Here is a 13,489-nt window from a genome sequence, read left to right on the forward strand (position 1 = left end):
CAGTGACAACTATGCCACTGACTTTCAATGGAAAAATCACCAAACCAAACCATTGAGACAAACATTTTTTACAATGTTCAGAATAAAAGCAAACAAGAAGGAACTACAATGCTACCCCACAACCCCCTCCCCAGTGAAGGCCCTAGGAAATAAACCAAGCATCCTCATCCTCAGAAGGTTGTCTGCCTCTGCTGCAGCATCACAAGAAATGCTTTGTCTTCTAGAGCCATTAGGAACTGACTTCAGTCCACCATCTTTTCAAAAGGGCCTTGTATAACTCATTAAAGGTTCTCCCACAATTCTTAGCAGAGGGACAAATTGTTTCCAATGAAAGTACCAGCTTCTGATGTAAGAACTGAGGCCCTAGGTCTGGATGCAGCTCCTAGATTGACATCCTGGCTGGCCAATTCCTGTCCTCTCTTGGGGCTTGCATAATTAGAGCTTAGCAGAGGTGGTCAAACCACATCCAAGATCTCTGCTCATACAAAGAGAGAAGTCCAGAAAATGAAAGTCCATAGCCCAATTAAAGTTCAAGCCTATGAACCACTGCCATCAGCCATTTTCCTTCAGCAGCTCTAGGTCCCATTTTCACTGTAGGACCCTTTCCTTAACCTTGTCCTCAGCCTTGCAGTCCAAGCACTGGTAGGAAGCTGGATGCAGGTTCTAGATCACTCTAGCTGTATTCACACAACATGGGCTTAAACTGTTTACTGGATTAACCCGTATTCTATCTTTGCAAATACATTTAACCCATTTTATCATCTTCTGTGAATGCAGCTACTTTGTCATCATTAATACTGATTTATTTGGGTTAAGCATGTGTGAAAGCCGCCACTTTGTCCAGAGACCCCTTTGGAAGATGGACAAGTATTATGAGCTGTTTTTTACATTCATAATAAAAATCTGGTTCTGAACAGACGCCTTAGGTCCATGTGTCCTCTGATTCCGTGACAGGACAAAGAGGGCATCACTGAAGCAGCAAGAGTTGCAAAGAGCAGGGGTTAAGAAATACTGACAAGGACAGGCAGTAAATAGTACTTGGATGTTACTTATGAAATGAAGTGCTCTGGGCTCATAAAGATGAGGGAAGAGATTGCTGTCAGGTTTATAAAGGGCAGATGATGGTACCAGAGGACTATCACTCTAATTGGTTTCTAGGTGGCAATATGTGTTTTTATGTCCCATCAAGTGATGCCTACAAAGTTGAGGGGCAAAGGTGTTCTGCTTGCCTGATATTTATATTTATATCCTCCTCCACCTCCTCCTCCCACGCTCATTCATGACCTGGTTGTGGATGAGTAGTGGACCAAGAGGGTATTACCAAAACCTGACTGGCCAAGAGTGGAGATATTTCAGAGATCTTCTGGGTTTCAGCTTCTACACAGCAGGCTCAAACCCCAGGCTGGTGGGAAGGAGTGGCATGGATTGTATATGACTTTTCTTGTGACCAGAGTTTCTGTTTCCTAAAATGTCAGAGTGCAAATGCCTATATTCAACCCTGGACCATAGGATGAGTTGGATAGCCCCCTGGTGTACTGGCCACCCTTGGCCTTGTCTCTGGGCTAGTTTGGAGTTCCCTTGTCTTTCAGTGTTAGTTGACTTAAGTTTCCCTGCCCTTGGGCCACGTTTGGGAACTGGGCTTGCACCAGGTAATCTCTGGCCTAATCCATGAGAGTGGATACACTCTGGACCTTGTCTTTGCCTTGGAGCAGCTGTGCTGTGAGGCCATAACATCTAGCCTTTTGAACTTCCTGGTCCAGTGACTGGCACCCAGGAGCTATGCAGGTCTGCAGGAGCATGAGGGATCTGGAGGGTTTCCAGAGGGTGCTTTGGCAGTTTTCCAGTGATCTGCCAGGCAGTTCTGTCAATTCCCTGGTTGGGCTCTGGCATCAGGAGGCAACCTGGGCTTTCAACAGAATTGCTCCCAACTCTCAGGGCACCGATCCTAAGGTGCTCCTTGGTTTTCTGATGACCTGTGGGAGATGAATTGACCAAAGTAACATTTGGAGCATTGGTAGATGAAGACTAGAAGTGAATTTGAATGAACATGGGCATGAACTCAGATCTGAGCCTACACTGTGAAGGTAAGAGGTCAAAGGATCCTTTACTGCACTGGCAGGCTTTCAGCTGGCAACCTTGTTCTCCTGTCTGGCTACTGTGTCTCTTTTGCAAAGCACTTTGCCAGCAAACCTCCTGACAGTCACCAAGTGGAGTCCAGAATGTTGACTGGGGTAACATATTGCAATGTTATTTGGGCTCCTTTTGGGCTGTAGACTCCAGGCAAGTGAATAGAATACTTTTCTAGCATGACCACTGCCACATTCCCCTCCTGGCTTCTTTGGGACATAGGTGGGGACGTGATAAACTGGAACACCTCTCTTGGATTATGCCTGCAGCCTTAAGGTAGGATGGCCAGAGGCATTTTTTCTTCATGAGGGCCTCAGCCATTTGGAATGGACTCCATCTGGAGGTGAGATTAGCTCTATTAATAATAGCCTTCCAAAAACTAGTTAAATCTGAAGTATTCTTGAGGTCTTTGTGGTGAATTATGATATGGTCAGGATTGTGTTATGTGATTTTCATTTTAATTTAACTTAATTTTAATTTACTGTAGACATTTTATTGTATTTTATAATCGTTGTGAATGTCCAAGAGTCATGAGATGGGGTGGCATATTGGTTCATTACATTATTCTGTAATGTTCCAAAGCAGAGCTTTCAGCAGAAACGCCAATGCACTCTTCTTTAGGCAAGTTCAAATGGTACAACACCAGGTAATTCCCTACATTTCTGAAGACGGCCTCATTAACCTCCTACCAGTGAGGAAAAGGGAACCTGTCATGAGCCAGAGCTATCTGCCATCAGGTCTCCCATGGCTGTCACGGGAAGCGAAAGAGGGAAGGGGAGGAGAGGAAGGCCGTGTTCTGCCAGCCCCAGATGGCCCACCTGCATAATTAGCCTCTTATGTAACTCTGTGTGGGAATCTAGACACACTGATGCGTATTTTGTCAGCAGCGTGGGCTGCGCATATATCCAGCAGGGAAGGGAGAGTAACCCTGGGACACAGGTGCATAAGGGAGCCTTTAGCTTATTGCTGTGTTTAAGCGCTGCTTCCCTGCGACTGAGGAGGAAGGCAGAGGAAGGGCGTGGAGGGGAAGGCCTCTGGCTTGTTCAGCTGGAGTAATTAAGTACCACCTAAAACACCTTTTAGGCCTGAAAATGTAACAAGGAACTTAGAAAAATAAGAAGGGGGAAAATAATAAAACCTGCTTTTGTTGGATCAGTTCCTCAGAACCCATGAAGCCCTCGTGACAAAATTGGTGGAAAAAGCAGGGTCTGAGCAACTATTCAGCATTAGCTTGTGAATTAAACAGCACGTACGGAGAAGAGGAAAAAGAATTTGGCCCTAACTGGCCTGCTAACAGCCAAAGGACTTTGCAAACTCAGGGGCGGGGAGGGGGAGGGGGAGGAAAAGCCGCACATGCCCGCTTTTGCAGGACAGTCAGCTTTTGTGCTAGCCAGGCAAAGCACAGCCAAACAAAACCTGAGCTGACCCTTCTTAAACTGGGCGAGGAAGGTGACCCTGGGCCTTTCTGAGCAGAACCACCTATCAGTGGCTTTGGAGGGGCTGGGTCGCACGCTTGGCTCCTGGATTCATTGGAAGAGTCTTAAGCATTTACAGTAGACTTCAGCAGAGACATGAAGCACCAGGACAGCATTAAAAAGGGATTCGGTACCAATACGGTGTCACGTCACATCCATAGCAGCAGAAATTCAGAAAGGGGTTAGAGGATTGTGAGCCAAGTTCCTGGGTCTAGGTTTAAAATATTTCAGCCTAACTCCAAACCAATGTACAGGTTGTAGAAGACATCATCCGTGAACAGGTCTTTCATGTTCTACCAGGTCCAGCTACACTCAAGAGCACCACCCTGAAACAGGAAGGTGGATGGAAGAATTGGCTGAGGGTTATCCAACAGCCCAGAGAACTGAAGATGCACGTGGGGGAGTTTGGCAGGAGTCTTGGCCGGCGGGTGGGTGGGGGAGGAATGTGGCTCCAAAGGACAAAGCCAGGGTTCAGAAAGCCAAGTTTAAAGAGGTGTGGCCAGAGGAAGAAGAGAGCCTAAAAGAAGGAAAGAAAGGAGAGACTCTAAAAGAAGGAAAGAAGGAAAGAAAGTTGCTGATTTTTGTCAAGTTGCTGATTTTTCTGTCCAGATATGGAAATGACCCAAAGAATGCTCTTTGCCATGCAGATATCGATGAAGCCAATGGAAGGCTTGGGGAAAATCATCCCAACCCTTCATGAAAGGGAGGGGTTATGTGACAGCATGGCTGCCTGCCATCCTGCCACATCCTGAGCCAAACATACAGCCTTTTCTTTTAACTGATAGTAGCAGCTGGCATAAGTAGAGAGGACATATTTTCTCAGACAGCAGCTTTATTATAGGAAAAAGGGGACCGCTGCTGTGCTAGCACGTAGGGGAGGGAGGGAGCTGGTAAGACTTGAAACAGTTGGAGTTCTGGGGAAGGGGAGTAAAGATGGCTGGAGACTCTGAGATGGACTAGACAATGTTGCACTGCTGAGGAACCATCTGTTACAGAGCAGGGTCCAGACAAGGTAATGCAAGTAATCCAGAGGTGCCCCAAGGCCACTGAAGATGGACACCCAGAGACATTTCTTCTTAACCAATGGCTTTCATGGGAAGCTGAAGAGAATGAAGAGAGGAAATCCACATCCTGCCAGGCTGAGACTGCCCCTGAGTGCAATTATCTCCCTTACTTAACTCTAAGTAGGAATCTAGAAATAGCAATGCATACTTTTTGTCAACACTGTAAGCTGCACATATATCCACTAGGGAGATAGTTAACTTTAAACTGTTGATTGCTGATTGTTTTGTTGATGCTTCACTACAGTACTGCTTATCCAAAAGGCAGACAAGGTAAGTGAGAGGGGGGGGGAAAGGCATCTGGCTTGTTTAGCCCATGTAATTAATTAATCAGTTAATTAATTCTGCCTAAATCACTTTTTATGGATGAAAATGAAAGTAGTAACTTGCTCTGTTGTGCTAATAAAAAGAAGGAAAAAAATTGAGAAGTCGGTACTGTGTGTTGTCTGTTGGATTAATTCTTGTGGCCCCACAAAGCCCCCATGACAGAAAGGGTGACCTTTTGGAAGCTCTAGAAGGGTTATAAAACTCAGTTTCTCTGCCCAGATAGTCATTACTCTGGAGAATGATAACTTCCACAATCTTTGCTGTACATCTGTTCAGTCTTACCTGGGCTGGTTTTGATACCATTGACGAGATTCTTGCCAGGGTTGGTGTGGGTGCTTCGAGAAACCTCATCTTTGTCCTCCATGTGTGGCTTGAGCAGTTTCTCTTTCTTAGCTGACACTGGTTTTGAAGACCTGTCAAATGGTTGCTGTATGGGACTAAGCAATTGTTTGTCAGATTTCTGGTATGGGGAGGAGGACTTGGACTTGCCCAGCAGCTTCTTTGATGCTTTATTTTTATCCTTCAGGTCCTTCTTGGATATCTTATCGAGTCTGTTGATGTTCTGTTCAATCAGCAGCATTTCAGGATCCATCATGCAAACATCTGGGCGTGGAGGGTGAGGATAAGGGTCCACCAAGGAAGCAGGTTGTGGGTCATGGCCAGACTTTGTGCCATGCTGGGAACCGCCTACAGCTTTGTCTACTGGAAGATAATCAGTATCTTCATCTGAGTCCAGGGCTGCCTCAGCTGTGATCGAGGGACATTCCTCTGTTTCTGGAGGAACATCTGAGTCTGACTGAGAAGTCCCCGAATCACTTGCAGAGGTGGGAGGAGTTTCTTCCACAGTAGAAGTAGCTTGTCTATGGACACCAGGAACTGAATGTGGCTTTCCTTTCACTGAAAAATGGCCTTTAGCCTGTGAAAACTCACTGTCTTCCGATGAATCGTGAGGACTCGGATTGATGAACGATGGAGATAATTCGCCCTTTCTTTGCTTATATGATAATTTCTGTCCAGAGTGAGATGTGTTTTTGAAACATGGCTCCATTGCTTGGGAGGTGTCACCAGGACCCTCTGTTTGGCTGTTCAGCCGAGGACTTGGGAAGTTTGGGTCAGGGGTCAGGAGAGAAGTGGGGCGGCTCTGCCTTTCACAAACCTTCTCCCACTCCTGCTCCTCCCCCATCCTCCTCGATTTTCCTGTAAGGTGTGAAGGATCATAAGAAGCTAGTGGACTGATGCTTACTTCTGCAGGGCCATTGGCTGTTGCTCCTGCCTCCTGCTGACAATGAGGAGAACCTGCTGGGGCGTGCGGAAGGGAAGCGGGTGCTGGCCATTCTTCAGGGCTTGGAGGCTGTGGCAAACAGCCCACTGCGCAAGTGGATTCTGGTGGCTGCCTGGCCTTCGTGCTGGCAGAGGCAACTTCCCCTAACTCATCTAAAGTGGCCTTTTCCGAAAGCAATGGGGACAAGGTTTGTGGGCTCTGGGTCTCTGTCTCTGCAGCAATTGCTCCTGAGATGTACTGGAGGCCATGGAGGGGGCTGCCATTTGTCACCTGCACTGCTGAGATGGAGGTCCCTGGGAAAGGTTCCTCAGAGGGTCTGGGTGACACCTTGTGTATCTGATACTCCTGGGATGTCCACAAAGGGAGCTTTCCTTCTTCTTCATATAGATCTGGCTGTGAAACATCTACAAAGAGGGAATCCTTTTTTTTGGATACCTCTAAGTATCCATCTTTTTGGCCCTTTTCTGAAGAAACAGGAACAGGTATGTTTAAAGTGAGAGATTTATCCTCAAGATGTGAGGAGAAATGGGCTTCATGTCTGAACAAAATGGATGGCTCATGCTTTTCCAGGCAGGAAAGTTCAAATCCCGAGGAAGAACAATCAAGCCCTTTAGGAAGGAGGACCGGTCCCTTTGGAGAGTCCTTGTCTTTAGCAGTGGCTGCAAGTAAAAAGCTTTTGGGATCAACATCACCACAGGCTTTTTCCAAGGGGTCCTTTCTCTCTTCCTCCTTGGAGTATTGCTTGATGGCAGCCTCAGGCATGTTTGAGCCCCATTCCTGTCCATCTGGATCTACAGGGTGGTCACTGGCCATTTCCTTTGAGTGATTTCCCTCTCCCAATGACACATCATGGGCTTCTTGCCATGGTACTGAGACACTGTCCTCCTCTGTTACCAAACTCTCTGTACAGAGTTCCTTTTCTCTGGCTGGCTTCACCATTGGATACTCTGATTCTTTTTCTGACTTCTCCTGGGCACCTTTCTCCAACTCTGAGTCACTTACACTTTCTTCTCTTTCAGCTTTCTCATAATAAATGTCCTTGGGATGAAAACTTTTTGAAGGAGACTCCTGCTCCTGACTGAGTTTTCTATCTGAGGGGCTCATATTTTTGGAGGAGATGATTAAATCTTCCTGGTTAAATGTGTCCCTGACATTGATGGAGTGGGAGAAGGCCGTGTCTCCCAAAGAGGAGGTAGGCTGGAGACTCACTGGTTTTTCTGGTAGGAGTGGTAGTGGGCTGATTAAGTGTTCTTTAGGTTGTGTGTCTGTGGACGCCATGGCACATGGACTCCCCAGACACTGCTCATTAACATCTGCATACTTAAAGGAATACCCCATCATATCCTTGGATGAACTTGGAGATGAGAGTTCTTTCTCAGTAGGAGTGCAGAGATAAGAATCTTCTTCTTTGGAGGAAATGGGATAAAGGAATTCTTCCTTCTGAGATCTTGATGCTTGAGCAGTCTTGAGCACCGCACCCTTTCCAGAGTGTCCAGCATCAGACGTTTCCCCATTCCCATAGACATCAGCATACTGAAAAGTTTTTTCATGAGGGTAAGGAGTTGGTTCCCTCTCTTCCTTCTCTTGCCCTTTCCCATCTGCATTCACTTTGGAATCATGTGACTCAAAAGGGCTGGAGGGCTCCAGAGTGCCTGACCACGCATAGCACTTTATTTGGCCAAAAGAGGGAGGGTCTTGTGGAGGGATTTCAGGCTCCCTGCTTCCTCTACAATCTTGGTCAGGATAAAATTGTCTGTTCTCCTCTGACCCTGCACCTGTGTTCAGAAGAGTTACAGATGTTAATGTCTGCTTTTTACTTTCATCTGTGTGATCATAAAGATGCCCAGCTGATTTCTCACCAGCATTTTGCTTTCTCTCCTGTGTCTCTTTGGCATCCAGAGCATCAGTCTCTGACCTCTTTTCTGGGGTTGCTGGCGGGAGCTCATCAACACTTTCATCTCCTGCAGAAGGCTTGCCTTGTGGACAGGGAGCCACAGCTTCACTCATGGAGTCAGAAGACAGCTGTGGGGTCACTTTCTCCTTAACTTGATTAGATATAGAGAGACGATCTTCTTTTCCTTCCACTGAAGTAGGTATCTTGGCCTGGTGTGGAAAAGACAAAGTAGCCCATTCCAGGCTTGATTTTGGCTCACTTTTGAATTCAAGGGAGCGGCAATTTTCAAAGCTGCAAATTTCAATTTTCTCTGAATTCAGAGCACATTGAGTAGGCTGTGCTTGGGGAGCTGGCTTTCCCTTTAACAGCTGTTCCACAGGCTTGTCGTCTACAAACAGAAAGCCACCCTTTGCTAGGAAAACCTCTTGCTTCTCATTGGTAGCATCTTCCTGAAAGAAGCTGTGTTCAGTATCCAAAATACCCTGTTTTGGAATATCCTCAATCTCCTCACAGGGAACATTTTCTTCCTTCTTTTCAGGTATGTCTACCTCATCATCCAAAAATGTAGACTCTCCCTTTTCTTTATCATATTTCAGTTGCTGTTCTTTGCATGGTACTTCTTTCATTTCCTCTGGAAACCACACTTTCTTCTCATAGTCTGTTTCTCTCACATATAGGTTTTCTATTTCTGGAGATGGTTCATTTGTTTTCTCTCTCTTTCCCAGAAATTGACAAGGCCCTTTCTCTTCAGAGGAAGCTTCCAAGGCATTGCTATCTGGAACTGAGCTCAGTGATGTGAAGCTTGAGGACTTCGGGTCTGGGCATGTTTGTCTGGGAGACAGTTCCTTGAGAGAGTGTTTTTCAGTTAAGGAAGCTGATCTGCCGTTTTCTAGAAAAGGGTCTGCTGAAGGCTTTATTATGGTGGCATCTAGAAATGGACCTTGCTGAGAGTTTACAGAGGAATGGCATGGATCCTCTTTGGCATCAGCTTCTGTTCTTCCATCTGTACTTGGGCTCTCTCCTAGGGAAGCCTGGTGTTTACTTTTAGGAGAAAATTGTTCCACAAGCATGCCCAAAGATATTTTTTTAGTAGGGCTCTCTTTTGTAAGCAGAAGTGTATCATCTCTTGGAGAAATTCCTTCTGTGAATAAATATGCAGGGGTTTCTTCCTGAAGGCTCGGAACAAAATTACCATGTTCTGGAGAAGTATGTTTCACAGTCACTGAACAAGAGTCTTTTTGCTCTAAGCCAGTTTCTGTCAAATGCAAACTGGCTTGAGATATTTCAGGGATGAAATCATCAGTACATTTTGTCTTCCCAGGTATTTTATCAGTAAAAGGAAATGCCTTTTCTTCTCCTGGTAAATTAATGATTTGTGAAGATTTTTCATCTCCAGATATGTCTGAAATTTCTTCCCATCCTTTTGGAGGAGGTATTTCTGAAGCAGAGAACAACTCAGCCCCAGACCTAACAGTACATTCACGGGAGGCTTCCTCAATAGTGTGGACATTCTTAGATGAAACGTCTTTTAAGGTCTCTGGAAGGGTCTCTTTAGTGGGAAAATCTAGGTCAGAAATATCAATAGTTTCTTGTTTGTGGTAGAAGCTTATTGCCCGTTCCTCTTGCTCCAAATGCCAGCTCCTGTCTTCATTCTGGGCAGATAAGAATTCTTCATGCAGGAGAGCTGTAGCTCCAAGGCCAGGCATGTCCGGAAGGAGAGTAAAAGCCTCCTTGGCTTCTTGAGACTCTGCCTCTCCTTCAAATGTTCTGAATACATTCATTGCTCTATTGGGTCTTTCTGTTTCAGCTCCCATCACTGGAGACTTTGCTGCCTTTTCAAACATCTCTGTTTCTGCAGTGTCCAATTTTTCCTCTATAGGGGATTGATGAAAAGGTGTGTGCCCTGCGCTAGTGGGGCCTGACTGGGTGGGAGATGCCATCCTGATGGTGCTATCATCAGGGCTTATGCATCGATCTTCTGCATCAACAGAGCCTGGTTCTACCCGCAGCAAGTGTGCATTTTCTTCATTCAGAAGGAGTATAGCTTCTTGAGGTCCTTCCACGGATACTTCACTTGAACTATCTCCCAGGGGCCCTTGCTGTGAAAACACTAGGGCATCATAATGTTCTTGTGCTTGCCAAGGCCTCTCAAAGTGAGGAGCTTCTTGCTGCTGCTGCTGCTGCTGCTGCTGTAAAACCTTCTTGCAGATCTCAAGTTTCTTCTCACTTTCTATCTGGCTATGGAAGTCTTCTGGAGGAGGAGACTTAAAGCCTTTGTCCTCTTCCAGGGAAGATGTGGGAGAAATAGTGCCAGCAGAGGGTACATAGTCCAGGCCTTGGGTGACCTCTGTTCGAGAGGAAGGTATGCTATTCACTGTATCCAACAGGAAGGAACTTTTGCCCGTTTCCTCTGTCTGTGGTGCTGTTATTGATGCAACGGACTGGTCTTCAGCAACAGAAGTGGCAAACGAGGAGAGTTTGTCACATTCTGTAATGGATGTTGCGGAAGACACATGTTCCTCTTCTGCCAAGGGGGCTGCCACAAGATTTGTAGGATAGGCAAGTATTTCAGGTTCCTGGCCAGCATACCGTTTGGTGACTTCAGGTACTGTCAGAGTCTGGATACCATTGGTGGTCTCAAAGGAGTCTGTCTGGTCTGGTCCTGCAGTGTCATAGCTGCCAATGTCTGGCTTGAAGTGTGTCATCTTCTCCTCCTGCTCATCATGGATCTCCTCATCTGAGATGGTCTGTTCTGTCTCTGAGTAGCCAGGGATGGTTTCATCTTGGATGTAGGAAATATGTTCTCCTGATGGAAAAGGCAAGCTTCCCAGATGAGAGTCCACCCCTTCTTTTATTACTGGCGACTTTCCAGGTACTTTGCTGGAGTTCACTCTTTCTGCTTTGTGTTCTTTTCCTTTCCCATCAGAAAGCAAAGATGGGCCTTGTGGCAGCTGGAATCGAGAGAGCTCTCTCCTTACTAACTCTTCATTTTTTGCCTTTACATCTTGTTCTGCTGTCCCTTCCAGTTCTGCCTTTTCTAACACATCCTCTCTCCTTTTAAAGTTTGTATCTTCCCTTGTGGACATCCAATTATTTCCTGAAGCAGCAGTTCTTTCTTCTCTAGGTGCCACTACCGGATCTTTCTCTTTTCCCGGAAATTCTTTGATAGTCCTTCTTGCATTCTCATCCAATTCTTGCCCAAGAGGCTCTGCTAAGGTTACTTTCTCATCAGGTTTTTCAGATGATTTCCCTGCTCCCACCACCCCACTTATGGGGGAAGCCATCTCCTTTGGCACAGCCAGAGAAAGGAACACTGAACTACTGATCCCTTTGGATGTCAGGCCATCCCTCTGAGCAGCCACGTCACAGGGATCCTGATTTTCTGCATGCTTGAAGACAGCCTCTGCCTCCAGAGGAGCAGGTGCACGATAAGACTCTTGTTGCTTTTTAGAGCTCAGCTCCTCAAAGTCCTTGGTAAGGTCCTCTGGTGAAGACATCACAAGCCTCTCCTCAGCCATGAATGGTGGTGCCTGAGGCTGGTCATGTTTCTTTGGCACAGATGGAGACTTCTGTTCTCCAATGGTGCCCTTTTCAGTTTTGGTACGGACTTTTTCAGTTTTTATTCTACCAGGAACTTTTGCCTTGTATAAAGTCTTCCTTACTTCAGGGGTAAAGGCCTTCAAGTCTGGCTTAGATATTTTTTTCAACTCTGGTTTAGCTTCTTTCTTTTTTTCTTCTTTCCTTGAATCTTTCCTTTCTTCTTTCTTCCCGTCATCTTTCTTAATCTCCCTCCTTTCTTTTTTAATGTCTTTCTTTTCTTTGTCTCTTTTTTCTTCCAGTTTAGAAACTTTCTCCTTGAGGTGTTTTTTGCCAAATTTGTCTTTAGCAAGTTTTCTTTTCTCAGCTTTAAGGGCATCACTGGAATCCATTTTTATTTTCTCTGTTCTAACCAGCTTCTCTTGAGGCATTTCAGAATGCTCTTTCCCTTTTTTCTCAGTTTTAGCCTCTTTTACTGTCTCTGTCTTCATCTCTTTAGACCCCTCTTCAGCAGCTACCTTTGTTGTAGGAGGCTTAAGGGATGACTTGAGGCTCTCTTTACTGTCTGTCCGTTGTTTAATTCTGGACTGTTTAAGTACAGAAGAGTGCATGCCAGAAGCCATATCCTTCTGGGTAGCTACAGGATACTTCAGAAAATCAAGATGCTTGAGCTTCTCAAGACCTTCCAAAATCTTATTTTGAGGTGCATTTCCTGGAAATAAAACTCGCACTATTTTTTCCGTCGGTCCTGCAGGGAGCCACACTACAAGGGCTGTGATGGATGTTAGGTAGGGGACAGAAATCTCCCCTTCTTTCCCGTTGGTGAGGATAATGCCTGTCTTGGCTTTGCTGTTTCCAGTCCACTTCTGCATGAGGAACTGCATCTCCTTGCTCTCTTTGACTGGGTTCAGGATGTACATGTCCAATTTTCCAACACCCATTTTGTGGAACAAAGTGATTGGCTCAACGGTAGTGCTGACAAATCTATAGAGAGGCTCTGGCTTGATGCCCAGCCTGTTGAGGTACTGCAGGGTCAGGCTTGCTTCCTCAATACTTCTTTTGACTTTCATGGATGACTCTGGCATTCTGAGCTTCTCAGGAACATTGAAGAAAACAACCCCAAGTTCTGGGGACAGAAGGTTCTTTATCCAGTCGCTATAGTTGGTGGAGCCCTGCGACTGCTCTTCTTCTTGTTCAGCAATCTTCCTCTGCAGGAGTCCATTAATACCTGGGAGATTGTCAGCTCCGATGTGGGTCAGGAGAATTGAGTCAATCCTATCCAGATGTCGGACCAGTTTCCAGAAACAGGATTTCCTGTCTGAGCCACCATCGACCAGAATATTGAATCCATTGACAGCAAAGAGAGCGGAATCCCCCCTTCCTCCTGGGAATATGTAGCAGCAGGGTTTGGAGAGCTTTAGAAATCCCCCAGAAGTTGGGGGTTCCAGAAGATCAAAGGGTGATGGGACGTCCACTGTCTCAGAGACGTATTCAGCAAATTCAGATATCCCATCCATCTCTGGCAGGACTGGATCAGGATTGACTCTCAGACTGAAAAGGTCTTGGAAATTGGAGTGCCCAAGATTTCTCCAATCTCCTTCTCCCAAGCACGATATTGTTAGGGAGGTTTTAGAAGCCGGATCAGTATTACTGAGAAGCTGGGCAACCTACAAGAGTTCAAAACAGGTTATAACAGTGACATCTTCCTGATAAAGTTCAAGTCTTTTTGGTGAATGCCATGCAAATTCAGCTTTATTTAAAACAAGAAACTAATCAATCAATCAAT

At 45.8% G+C, this 13,489-nt stretch overlaps 1 protein-coding gene across 2 annotated transcripts in view; it reads right to left on the reverse strand.

Annotated features, from left to right (window-relative positions):
* The window catches only part of MAP1A (microtubule associated protein 1A), an 80,032-nt gene that overhangs the window by 11,799 nt on the left and 54,744 nt on the right, over positions 1 to 13,489 (reverse strand). For both annotated transcript variants that reach the window (XM_063314523.1, XM_063314524.1), the window contains one exon: positions 5,273 to 13,370. In XM_063314523.1, the coding sequence (XP_063170593.1) occupies positions 5,273 to 13,220 (7,948 nt within the window). In that variant the 5' untranslated portion in view covers positions 13,221 to 13,370. The remainder of the gene's footprint in view (positions 1 to 5,272; positions 13,371 to 13,489) is intronic.

This window comes from Candoia aspera, chromosome 13 (genome assembly GCF_035149785.1).
Source record: "Candoia aspera isolate rCanAsp1 chromosome 13, rCanAsp1.hap2, whole genome shotgun sequence".
NCBI lineage: Eukaryota > Metazoa > Chordata > Lepidosauria > Squamata > Boidae > Candoia > Candoia aspera.